General features: G+C 42.2%; 1 protein-coding gene across 2 annotated transcripts in view; it reads left to right on the forward strand.

The window, feature by feature from the left end:
* The window catches only part of PIP5K1B (phosphatidylinositol-4-phosphate 5-kinase type 1 beta), a 97,903-nt gene that overhangs the window by 73,982 nt on the left and 10,611 nt on the right, over window positions 1–13,310 (forward strand). For both annotated transcript variants that reach the window (XM_010226316.2, XM_088523374.1), the window contains 3 exons: window positions 488–572; window positions 5,744–5,899; window positions 6,615–6,759. In XM_010226316.2, the coding sequence (XP_010224618.1) occupies window positions 488–572; window positions 5,744–5,899; window positions 6,615–6,759 (386 nt within the window). The remainder of the gene's footprint in view (window positions 1–487; window positions 573–5,743; window positions 5,900–6,614; window positions 6,760–13,310) is intronic.

Consider the following 13,310-nt stretch of genomic DNA (forward strand, 5'->3'; position numbering starts at 1 on the left):
AGTTGTTGATTTTTTTTTTTAGATAATGGAACTTTGACTTCCACTGACCAGAAAATGAGATATTTTAGTAATCTACAAAATGCTATGAAAGCGAGACTTTTTTAGGCACATTTACAGAAACATACTCTATTTTTTTAGCTTTCAAAAAGTAAATATAACAATCAAATTATCCTTATTTAAACAGGCCAGTAGTTATTTAGCAGAACACCGTGGATCTGTAGCTAAAAACTATACACAAATTATGATATTTTCATAAATGCTAGAAAGATTTAGTGGAACACAGCTTTATAATTCAAAACTTATAACTTAGTAAATTAAATTATCTTGAAGAGCTGACCTTTAAAATTGAAAAGGCCTTGAGGTTTTATTTTTGAGTATGCCTGAAATGCATGGTTCAGTTTACCTGAGATGTCTGGCTTTTTTTCTTGATAGTTTAATTTTGATTTTCTTATAAAGAATGTAACTGAGACGTTTTTAAATCTTGTAGGATAGTGTTTCAGTTCACAGACCAAGCTTTTATGCTGACAGATTTTTGAAGTTTATGAGTACACGAGTTTTCAAAAAAGTTCAAGGTAAGAAAGTTGTCCTTGTTACTTTTCTAGGTAGTACAATAATTGTTGTTTTATAACACTGCTGTCTTGGTAATGTATTCATATAGCCATGTATCTCTTGTCACACCAAGAGCATCTAATGGCTATACTCTTTTGTCATTGGTACAAAGATAAATTCAATGAGTTAATTAAATTTCCTGTCCTGTTTGCGTAACTAATAGGATTACCACCCATTGATTTGATTTATTTTCGTAAGTATTTCATAAGTAAAGACTGTTTGCCTACCAACTTCAGCATGTTTGAAAGGACATGCATGCTTGTCCCATTGGTAGGGATTTCTTCTGTGCTTTATCAGGAAAAAAAAACAGGGAAGTTCAATGTCATTAAGATCTTATGTCTTTGTGATTATCACCAGTTTCTACTTTACCTTTGCGTATCTCCTTTTCATCATCTTCTAATTGATTTTCAGAGGTAAGATATATATTAATATTAGCTACTTAGAGGAATGAGAAAAAAAAGTATATAGTCACTGTAATTGAACATTTTCGCTGAAAGTTGTCAAAAGAGTTAAACTTAGAAAGTATTTCAGTAATAATAATTAGCTAATAATTATTAGCTCTATTAATATTGCCACTTCTGTGAAATAAAATGAATTGATTTATAAAATTTAAAATAGACTCTGAAAATACTCTTAAGGCATAGGTAATGAGAGAAAAGTAATTCAAGGTACATGTTGCCTTCCTGAATTTTCCCAAGAGGTCACAGATGAAACTGCAGCAGTATTTAGTATTAGATAAGTAACGCTGCAGTAACTACTTTCTGTATAGGTGTATGGAGTTAAATTCCAGGAAAAGGACTAAACAAATAGCTATTGCATTTTGTGACCTGATTCCAAATTGAAAAGAGCAACTGAATACTACTGTAGCCCTGTCCATTTGCCAAAGCCAGCAGGACAGATCTTTTCTCAGAACTTGGGCCAAGCTATTGAGTAAAACAAAAGAATTTGTAATAGTTAAGGAAGCGATTTATTTTCAGTCTTGCTCCATCAAGTCGGCTTCTGAAAAAACAGCAGGGAAAAAATAGCTATCAAGTGAAAATGTCTTGAATATAAGTTCATATGTTCATAGCTAGTTATTGTGCCCAGCTGAGTGTACAGTTTTCCCTGCCATCCTTGAAGGAGAATCCTGGTATAGCTGCATCTTACAGGGAGCATCATACTTGAGTAGCACAATGCAGTGCAATCTTGACCTTCCAATATTTTAGGTTTTCCAAGTAGTATCAAAATAGCCTCATTCTGACACAAAGGTTAGTTCATTAGTCATTAGTTCATTTTAGTTCTTTTTTTTATTCTTAAAAGAATCTAAAAATAATTTGAATCCAATTAAAAACAAAAGAGTAGTTGTAGCTTTGCGATGGAACCACACATTTGCTGAAGTATGCAAAAATAATGTGTTTGGAAACTAAATGTCCTAACCTTCAGTTTCCAACAAGAACCAAAAGTCTGTTATCTCGTATACCCTGTGAAATTGAAGATGTTATAATATATAGCTGCATGAGTTGCATGAGATCCAGGAGTAGGCTGGAATTTGTTCATATCTGTCCAAGTACTTAAGGATAGCTTAAGGCTTTTGCAAATTAAATGTCAGGATCTTGTTTGAGTTTTTTGTTTGTTTTTTTTGTTTTCCAAAGGCTATACAAAATTTCAATTATAGGTTTTTGCTATCTTATAATTATGGAAACATGAGAAAAATTGCGAATCACTTTAGAATGCTACACATTCTCAAGCAAAGTCAAAATTTAGTAGACCTAAAAACCCCAATTTCTTGTCACTGAATTATTTTCTTCTAGGATTATATTTGAGTTGATTAACCTCTTTACTTGCAGCTATATCCTAGGGGGTGATTTAGGGCTATGTAAAACTGAAACCATTCTTCGCATCATCACTAACTCATTGTTAGGGCAAGAGCTTAACTGGAAAGACTTAGTTGTAGATTGAATTTATTACAGACTTCTTCGATCAAAATTTAAGCTCAGGTTTGCTTTATACTGCTAAACCTCAGACTGCACTTGCCTATGTTACTCTGCATTTTCTCTAAAGATAATATTAACACCTATCTGAAGAACAGTATCCAAAGTGTTCTTTGAAATATCCCACTTGTTTGGAGAGAGCTTGTTAAACTGTGACCCTGCCCATGAAAAGGGAGAGAGAATGATAATTTAGAACAGCATATGTGATTAGGTCTAAAAAGGGGAAAGAGGGGAAAACGATCACGATCAAGAAGAACAAGAAATCAGAGGAGTAGATGATAGGTAATTAGGGAACTTAACGAAATTTCTAAATAAGATGAATAAGAATAGGGGTGAATTGATGAAAGAGGGCTGATAGTAGCCCAAATGAAGAAAAAAAAAAAAAAAGGGAGAGAGAGAGAAAGAAACTAGGTCTTTAAAGGAGAGTGGGAAAAGAGGAAAAATGGAACTAACCCTTATTAGTGATTCCGTATGTATGAAGACAGCTATTCAGGGAGTCTTAAAAATGTTAATGAATTTGCTGATAACTTATGTACGGATCAGTCATGCTAGTGAAAGGCAAGTTGGTCTAAAGGACCACAGGTGCAGAGGAGAATGGTGTTGGCCTCCAAGACCAATTCCATGTATGCACCAAAAGGCAGTCTGCAGGGCATATGATGAATATACCAGTAATGCAAAGGGAAATGGTCGAGTTCACTGTGACTAGCAGCTTTTTCTTACAGAGCAGCCTATAACTATATGAGTGATGATGTATTTTCAAGTTACTCCAGGTATTATAAAACCTTATCTAAAAGATAAAGACCAGTTAGTTTATGTAATATGCATCCATATTAAACGTTCTAACATTGCCCTCTTTACTATTTCTAATCAGAGGTACTTTTCTGACATTTACCCTCTAAAATGTCTTCTGGGAGTTTCAGAGCTTTATAGTGCTTGCAAGTGCAGTGCTTGACAAATATATATTAATAGAGAAATGGATGCTCTAAAATGGATGCCAGTCTGGTATGATAATCCTCTTTTGTAACTATATTTGGTTTGGGTATCAATGTTGAAATGTTGAATGGACCCTGATTCGAAGACCACAGCAAAGCAGCATGAGCCCATGGCATTGTGTCAAACTGATGAAGCGTGTTTTATCGAATTACTCTCTTGACAGTGTTAGGTTGGTCTATTTTAACATTGCCATCAATTGCCCAGAAAGAGAAACATGCCAAATGGGACTTAAAGAAAAGTGACAACAAATACTTACAGACTATCAACTTACTGAACTCGGCACTAATATCTTGGGGAATAGTCAAACCACGTATAAGGTCATAATCAGAATTAACCCTTTTAGACACAACATGGTGATTAATATCAAAGTAGTAGGAATTCAATTAGTAGGATGAAATAGTGAGGCAATGCGGCGCATGCGCACCCCGCGCCGCGGCGGGGCAGCCCCAGGCCGGCGCTCAGGGTCAGGCTGCCGAGCCCGGCAACCAACCAGCCAATCAGCAAGGGGGTCCCGCGCCGCGCGCGCACGGCCGCCCAATGAGCTGCCTGGTCACGCGCCGCGCGCGCACGGCCGCCCAATGAGCTGCCTGGTCACGCGCCGGCCGCGTGGCCGCCGCTGCCGCCCCTGCTGCGCAGCCGCCGCGAGCCCGGCCTGGCCCGGCGAGGCGGCGTTGGGAGCGGTGGGAGAAGCCGCCTCCTGAGACTGAGACTGCTTAAGCTATAAAGCAATGGCCTCTTCCCAGAGAAATGGTGGGAGCTCCTTTGTTCGAGGCAATTCCTGTAGGCTTTTCCTGGAACCCTTCTGCACTGATAGCAAGGAATAGACAACTTAAAACTCCAGTGTGTGGCGTGAGATATATTACTTTCGCAGCTGAACAAGATGCTGCTTTCCATGGTTTAAACTACAATGTAAAATAAAGAATTTTCTATTTTTCTTTCTGAAATCAATTTGTCTGTCTCATTTTTCTGTACTGTTGATCTGCTTTATTATCGCACTTTTATTGATCAGTTCTGCATACAAGACTATTAGTCTACTTTTATATGGATTAGTAATTTAAAAACATCATTGGTTTAAAAAGTAACAAATAGGAGTGTTGCTGTCTTCAGGGACATTGCTTTTATATTTGAGTCTGACATTTCAGTTTGAACGCTTAAGTTCTGCTGTGAACGTAGCCATTTACCTTAAAGCACAAAAAAAGCTTCCATAAATAATGATAAGCAGTAAAAATGCAATAAGCAGATTCAGCCTGAGTGAGAGGCCAGTTCAACAGCTATCCACTGCATCATTTTTAACAATATCCTGGAGGCGTTTTATCTGAATCTCTTCCAAGCATATGTCAATTTTTAGCCAACTGTTCTTGATGCTTTTAATTTCTATTTCGTATCACAGCATTCGTATTACAGTTCTGGTAAAATTGCAGTCAATGCACAGGGGTTAGTGCTCATGAATTCAAAAGGAGTGGATAAGGTAGTTGGCATCCCTTTGGGAGAAGAGCTACAAACAAGGGGTCTTAGGCCGGTAGCAGTAACAATGGTCAAACCATGGTGTTTCACCCAGATGCCGCTGGATGTGGGCAGACCCCTGTAACAAATTGCAGAGGAGGTGCAATCCTACCTGAGGATAAGCCATCAACATTCTCAAAATATTTATTTTACCCACAGGTGATGTTTAACAAGCCCCACTGAATGGGAAATCTTGTATACCACTTGTATCATTCCATAGCACAAGTCCACAGCTCTTAACCTGTCAGAGTAGTCCAAAACATCTTTCAGTTTTCCTATTTCCTGTTTTTGTTTTTTTTTTTCCTTTCTATACTATTCTGTCTCTGACTACATGGTCCAGTATTCAGTGGGAGATTTGTAACTTAATAATATCAAAATTGGTTAACTGACCTGATGTTTTGTTGTATGAACACTTTAAAAAACAAAAAACAATAAAATACAAAAATGCTTTTGTTTATAGTTGAGATGCTGATGCCTCCAGCTCTAGTTCTAAGTTAGTTTTTTAATAAATGTGTTAATATCTGACATGTTGTTGGTATATATTCAGAAACTCTAGCCTTACAGCTAGCTCCCTTTTCTATTCGGTTTAAAATTGGCATATGCTGTTAAAGATGACAGGTTGATGTCATTCAGCAGCTGAATTCATTGCTCACTTTCATTTGATGCAGCTTTAAGGACTTCCCCCTCCAAGAAACGGTGCAATTCCATTGCAGCCCTTAAGGCAGCATCACAAGAGATAGTATCTACAGCCAGCCAAGAGTGGAAGGATGAAAGCCATGGCATCCTGGCAGAAGGGCAGAGCTATTCCAGCCTCGACGAGGAAGGTAATGTCCTTGGAATATGATAAACCTACATTAAATGTTTTAAAGGTGTTTAGTGTAAGCCCTGAATAAAAGGCTTACAATCTGGCTGGTCTTTTAAAACTTCCAAGTGGGGTTATTATTGGTCACTACTCCTGGAGTGAGTTGTTGCTCTGGCACGGCACAATGGATCTCCAAGAGCAAGAAGAGCTCAGAATCACAGTTACGAAATGGTCTTAATTGTCTCCGTGTTTTGGGAGAGATGCTAAAATAGTTTGTGCAGTGCAGGTAGCAGTTTACAGTCAGAGCCTGCATTCCTGTTCTCTACCCTCTGAACAAACGTGTGATTGCCAGAGTCTTTGGAGGTGATGCAGGCTCTGCCCCTTTCAGAGTTGCTCTGCAGCTGGGCCCAAAGGAAAATGAACCACCTAATCCCACCTGAAAAACAGGTCTCAGTGGTGTGAGACAGATCCTGATACTTGATGAATTCACCAAATATTCCTACCAGTATTCTGACCCTTACGTTGTTCTGTATTCTGCTAAATATACTGCCTAGAAGATGAAATTTGCCTGCTGTTGAGAAAGGAGGCGTGTGGTTGTGAATATCACAACCTCATCAATTCATAGATGTTAATGGGTTTCAGGAAAACTTTGGGGAAAACCATGTGACTCCGTAACCACCCCTGGATACATTTTGAAGTGAAATTCTTAAGACTCATCTTTACTTTTGCCTGTGCAGTGCTCAGTTCACGACACCGGCCGGACCTAGTGCCCAGTACTCCATCGCTGTTTGAAGCAGCTTCCTTGGCAACTACAATTTCTGCTTCTTCGTTGAATGTAGATCAGCCCTGTCAACGTGACGAAAGTGTGCCCTTCTCTAGCAGGTAAGGGCTGTATATACATGTGGCAGAGGACTCCCCACAAACACCCTCATGCTAGGAGTCTGGCAATGTGCTCAGTGGAAATTGGCTCTGAAGAAGCAGGAGGGACCATGTCCCTGTAACTCTGTGTTGAGTATGTCCAGTGAAGGAGGGATGCTGTTAACCCATGAGATTTGGTATTTGTTTTGTGGTCCCAAAATTAAATGCATGACTGTATGGTTTGAAATTTTTAGTACTTTCTAAAACTAGATTGGACATCAATATTTTCCAGGTCTGTGTGTTCTCACTTTAGTCTGTGCTGCAAACCAAGCTGCTACCCTGAGATCAGGGTATTAAATACGTGTTGTAACTTTTCTGCACCATAAAAATAATAATCAAAAGAAGACTACAGAATAAACAGGACTAAAGTTTTACATAATTTTGGTGGGATCTACTTTCAAGTTATCTTTCAATATGTAAAGCTGAGTGGTTCTTTTAGAATCATAGTATCACTATGGTTGGAAAGTATTTCAAGATCACTGAGTCCAACCACACTCTCTTCAACACCATGCCTGTTAAACCATGTCCTTAAGTGCCTCATCTGCATGTTCCTTGAACACTAACAGGGATGGTAACTCCACTTTCTTGGGCAGCCTCTTCCAATGCTTTACTGCTCTTTCCTTGTAGATCTTTTTTTCCTAGTATGTAACCTGAACTTCCCCTAGTGCATCTTGAGACTATTTCCGCTTGTCCTAGTGCTAGTTATTGGTTGATCTCTTCTCCAGAAAAACTACCAGCTCTCCAGCCACACTCACCCAAACCTGTAGCATTGCTTGGGGGCTGTTGTGACCGACATTCAGGACCCAGCACTGCGTCTTGTTGAACTTTATATGGGTGGCCTTAGCCCATCAATCCAGCCTGTCCAGATCCCTCTCTAGAACTTTCCTACCCTCAAGCAGATCAACTCCTCCTCCCGTCTTGGTGTCGTCTGCGAATTTGCTGAGGGTTCACTCAATCCCGTCATCCAGATCATTGATAAAGGTATTAAAGAAGACTATCCCCAGGACTGACCCCTATGGAACACTGCTCATGACCAGTCACCACCTCCATTCACCACCACTCTCTGGGTTCAGCCATTCAGACAGTTTTTCATGCAGGGAGGAGTCCACCTGTCTAAGCCATGAACTGTCACCTTCTCCAGGAGATGGCAGTTGGAGACTGTGTCAAAGGCCTTACTTAAGTCTAGGCAGACCATGTCCACAGCCTTTCCCTCATCCGTTAGGTGGGTCACCTGGTCATAGAAGGTCATGAGCTTGATGAGGCAGGACCTGCCGTTGGCTGGGCCCGATCCCCTGGTTATCGGGCAGTTTTGAAACAACTGTACTCTCAAGTGAGTATGACTCTGCAAACCTTCCTCATGTTTTCAGTTATGTAGTTTCCTTAGCATCATTATGCCATAAAATGAGAATAAGCCGAAGGGTCTGCAGCCTAAGTGTGCATGCTGAGCCCTGCTCAGCAAGGACTTCTGACACGGCAGATGTGCGGCAATGTTTGCCGACATGCGCGTCTCCATCTCCTGTGTCAAAACACAAGTTCTTGCCTGGGAGCCAGCAGAGCTGCCGCACAGCCGGTGGCTCAGCCCTCACATCCAACATCTTTCCTGGCCTTTCAGCCAAGTCCCCTAGGCCTTGGAGACTAATTTTCTTCTCTTTACCACACTCTGGTTAATGTCAAAGTCTAAGCATGCTGGATACACTTCAAGGGAGCTGCTACGTGTTTTTGGTTGATTTCCACAAGATGTTTCTGTGCTGTTTCAGCTTCATTCCCAGCCCTGCTTTCTGCACTAGTGCAGGGGAGACTGTCATTCCTGATGGAAGGAAATACACACACTTTAAGTTATAAATGTATTTTTATGGTGCTATGAGGAACTTGAATGTTCACAGAATCACAGAATGGTTGGAAGGGACCTCTAGAGATCATCTAGTCCAACCCCCCTGCTCCAGCAGGAACAGCTAGAGCACGTGGCACAGGGTGGTGTCCAGGCGGGTTTTGAAGATCTCCAGAGAAGGAGACTCCACAGCCTCTCTGGGCAGCCTGTTCCAGGGCTCTGTCACCCTCACAGTAAAGAAGTTCTTCCTCATATGGAGATTAAACTTCCTGTGTTTTAATTTATACCTATTACTTGTCACTGGTCACTACTGAGAAGATTTTGGCCCCATCCTCTTTACATCCTTCCCTCAAGTATTCATGCATGTTGATAAGATCCCCTCTTAATATTCTCTTATCCAGGCTAACCAGGCCCAGCCCGCTTAGTCTTTCCTCACAAGATAGATGCTCCAGCCCTTAAATCATCTTTATCCCTCCATGCTAGACCCTCTCTAGAAGTTCCTTGTCCCTCTGATACTGTGGAGCCCAGACCTGCACCCAGTACTCCAGGTGCAGCCTCACCAGAGCTGGGGAGAGGGGCAGGATCCCCTCCCTTGACCTGCTGGCAACGCTCCTTCTGATGCAGACCAGGATCCCATTGGCCTTCTTGGCCACCACGGCACACTGCTGACTCATGGTTAACTTGTTGTCAACCAGGACTTCCAAATCTCTTTCCACAGATGAAGCTGCTTTCCAGCAGGTGAACCCCTAATCTGTAGCTCCATATAACTCGGCTCCATATATCGTGACCCTCTGAGCTCTGCCATCCAGACAGTTTTCAGTCCAACTCACTGTCCACTCATCTAACCCATACTTCCTCAGCTTCCCCATAAGGATGTTATGGGAGAGAGTGTTGAAAGCCTTCCTTCAGTCAAGGCAGACAACATCCATGGCTCTCCTCTCATTCATCCAGCCAGTTATCCCATCGTAGAAGGCTATCAGGTTGGTCAAACATGACTTGCCCTTGGTGAATCCGTGCTGATTACTCCTGATCACCTTCTTTTCCTTGACATACCTGGATATGGTCTCTAGGATGAGCTGCTCCGTCACCTTCCCAGGAACGGAGGTGAGGCTGACCGGCCTGTAGTTTCCTGGTTCCTCCCTCTTGCCCTTTTTGAAGACCAAAGTTACACGTTGGTTTCTTCCAGTCCTCCAGCACCTCCCTGGCTCTCCACGGCCTCTTGAAGACGATGGAGAGGGGCTGAGCAATAACCGCCGCCAGGTCCCTCAGCGCTCTTGGGTGCATCCCATCTGGGCCCCTAGGTTTATGGGTGTCCACTTTGCCTAAATAATCTCTAACCCAATCTCTTTGACCAGCAGGAAGTCTTCCTCTCTCCTGGTTCTCCCTCTTGCCTCCAGGCTCTGTAGTTCATGGGGACTGGCCTTAGCAGTAAAGACTAGTAACTAGGAACATCTAGTAACTGCCTTCGCTGCATCCTCTGTCACCAAGGCACCCTCCCCGTTCAGCAGGGGACCCACATTTTCCCTAGGCTTCCTCTCACAGCTCTTGTATTTGTGGAAGCCCTTCCCGCTGTCCCTGACATCTCTTGCTAACTCTAATTCCAAACGGGCTGTGGCCTTCCTTGTTGCATCCCTGCATTCTCTCACAATGTTCCTATATTCTTCTCAGGTGGCCTGGCCGTTCTTCCACATTATTCTACATACTCTTTTTCTCATCAAGTTTACCCAACAGCTCCTTTTCCATCCACACAGGTCTCCTGCCCACTTTGCTCCACTTCATTCTTTAGGAATGTACCAATTCTGAGCTTGGAGAAATTGGTGCTTGAATATTAGCCAGCTCTCCTGGAGTCCTGTCCTGTCCTTCTAGGACTGTGGCCCAGGGGATTCCTCCTAGGAGGTCTCTGAAGAGGTCAAAGGTTCAAGCTCTCTTGAAGTCCAGGGCTGCAATCCTACTTCTTGCCCAGCTTCCTCCTTGCAGAATCATGAATTCCAACATCTCAGGGTTACTGCAGCCAAGACTTCCCCCAACCTTCCCATTTCCCACTGGACCATCTCTGTTTGTTAGTATCAGATCCAGCAGTGCCCCTCCACTTGTTGGCTCATCTACCACCTGCATCAAGAAGTTATCTGCAATGTTCTGCAGGAACCTCCTGGACTGCCAGTTCCTAGCTGGGTACTTATCCCAGCAGGCATCAGGGTGGTTGAAGTGCCTCATAAGGACCTGAGTCTGGCATTCTGAGGCTTCTTGAACTGCCTGTAGAAGGTCTCATGCATGTCCTTTCCTGGTCAGGAGGCCTCCCACCACACTGGGAGATCACAGTCTCAACCCTGTGGGCCTGCCCTTTAATCCTCACCCACAGGCTCTCGATCCGCGCTTTGTCCTCCTCTGCTTCATACATTCCAGTTGCTCTCTCACATAAAGAGCAACTCTGCCACCTCATCTTCCTGGTCTGTCCTTCCTGAAAAGCCTAAAGCCATCCATGGCCACATTCCAGTCATGAGAGCTGTCCCACCGTGTCTCAGTAACTGCAGTGAGATCATGGCCCTGCAGTCGCACATGCATCTCCAATTCACCTTGGGCATCCCTCTTCCCTTGGGCAACCAATGTGCCTCTCTCTCTAGCTGGGGCAGCTGTAACTTGACCATGTGGGTCTTTGGTGGTTCTCATGTTTTGCTGTTATCTTGCAATGGCAAGATGTTGCAAGATGCTGTTATCTTGCCAAAAAAGATGTTGCCAGGGAATAAACATCCTACTGCAACAAATTGAGTGGTAGATGCTTTCTGTTTCTCCTGTTGAAGTTTACTAAGTGCTATGATGCAGGACCCATCACTGTGCAGTTTTTCTCTGGTAAATGGCAGATTTCCAAAACAAAGCCTGATTTAATAATTTTTCTACAAATGCAAGCTTGCTTTTTAGTGTTTAAATATGTAACAGACTGTGAAGATCTACTTGAAGTTAACAGAACTATAGCTTGGCATCCTCTTTGACAGAATTTTCCCCCACTTCTCCAGTATCCTGGCATAAGGTAGAAAATACAAATGCTTCCTTGTAACCACAGCTCCTTAACTCCCAGTAATGCTAATGAGCAGCACACACCTGTATCAGCGAGACAACAAATGCTGCTGCTTGCCTGATTGAAAAGGCAGTAGTAAAGCATTTGACTGCTTCGAGGCATGGATTGCATCTTCATCTTTCACTTCTCTGGAATGCCTCTTTCTCTGTCAGGCATAAATGCAATCGTTTTCTAAGGAGGGGGAAAAAAACCATTGTGTATGGAAAAGGTGCTCAACACCATGTCTGCTTGTGGGGTAGAGGGTGAGGGACTTACACTGGGGCGGCCTTGGTTCAGCAGCCATGGCAAAGCTGCAAGCGTAGCAAAGCAGAGGCCAGTTAAGCTGAGCTGCAGCCTGGTCCTGAGGCAGCGCCAGCAGTCACAGATGTATAACTAATCAGGAGCGTTTCTGCAGATTGCCAGCTGATTATATGGGGCTTTGATTTTGTGTTTTATTTTGCGTGGGGGGGGAGCGTGTTTTGAGCCAAGTTGTTCTTCAGGCTTTGTAAAACTGGAAGAAAACTTGAGATGTTGGCAAGGTGGTATGAAGAGGCAGTGGCAAAAGCAAATGAACGGGTATGGTGAAAGGGAAGGTGGCCATATTTTTCAACACAAAGAAGTTTTATCTGCAAAGGGGAAATAAAATGAAAATGCAGACAAACATCATGCAATGTATTTTATTTGGGATTTCTTCTCTGTTGAATGACAACTGACTTCTCAGTTTTATAAAGCTGTTTCATAGTTAGGTGGATCTGTCCTTTCTGTTCCTCCTCAAGTCAGGTTACATTTGGCGAAGGGCTACTTTATTACTCAAAAGGTCCTTTTTATGCTAGAGTGTATGTTCCATTTTGGATCCAAGCGCAATTCTTTGAGATCTTTTTAACCTAGTAATGCAACAGTTAGTATGTGGCATCAGACAATATTGTTGTAGCAGAAATTATAGGTTTTTTCCCCATGGTAAGGGTTTCATAATGAATACTGGTGAATTATATTAAAAATGACAAATTGGAAGGTCGCAATGTATGAATGGCATGTCAATCAACAGTGCTTTGCAATTGTGAGGGGACGAGAAAAGTTGTTGTCTTCAAACATGCTTCCTAGAATGTTTTATACAGGAGTTTGAGGATACAACGGAAAGTTTCCTTGCAAAATATCTTTCAGGAGTGCCTCATAGGTTCCAGTCACAAATGCAAATAACATCGTGTGGTGGGTTAGGGAGTTCTTTGCACCCTTGCCTGTAGAGCTGAGAAACCTGTGATGCAGTGGGAGGATAACATGACAAGTTATTCTGCTGTGTTTAAGTGCAGGAAAATGATCTGTATAAAATCTAATTCTTGTTCATTTACCATATTTCATACACTTTTTGGAATAATTTATCTATAGAATTGCCCTGTTCCTTTTTTTTCCCCCCTGATTTTCTATGTATTTTTCAATTGTTCAATTGTTTTATTTCCTTCCCTCTTCATTGCCGTTTTTCAGTGCAAATCACTAGAAATTCTGGAAGGCTTGGGGGATTTTGTTTGTTTGTTTTTTCTTTCATTCTTACACAATCAAAACTTCCTGAAGTTTTGATGCTTCTGTCAGTCTAGTTTAGTTGGTAAGTAGATTTGTGTGTGTTTAAATATGCTGTCCACC

The sequence above is a fragment of the Tinamus guttatus genome, unplaced genomic scaffold (assembly GCF_059628265.1).
Source record: "Tinamus guttatus ecotype Peru unplaced genomic scaffold, ASM5962826v1 Tinamus_guttatus_pri_ptg000185l, whole genome shotgun sequence".
NCBI classification, from domain to species: domain Eukaryota; kingdom Metazoa; phylum Chordata; class Aves; order Tinamiformes; family Tinamidae; genus Tinamus; species Tinamus guttatus.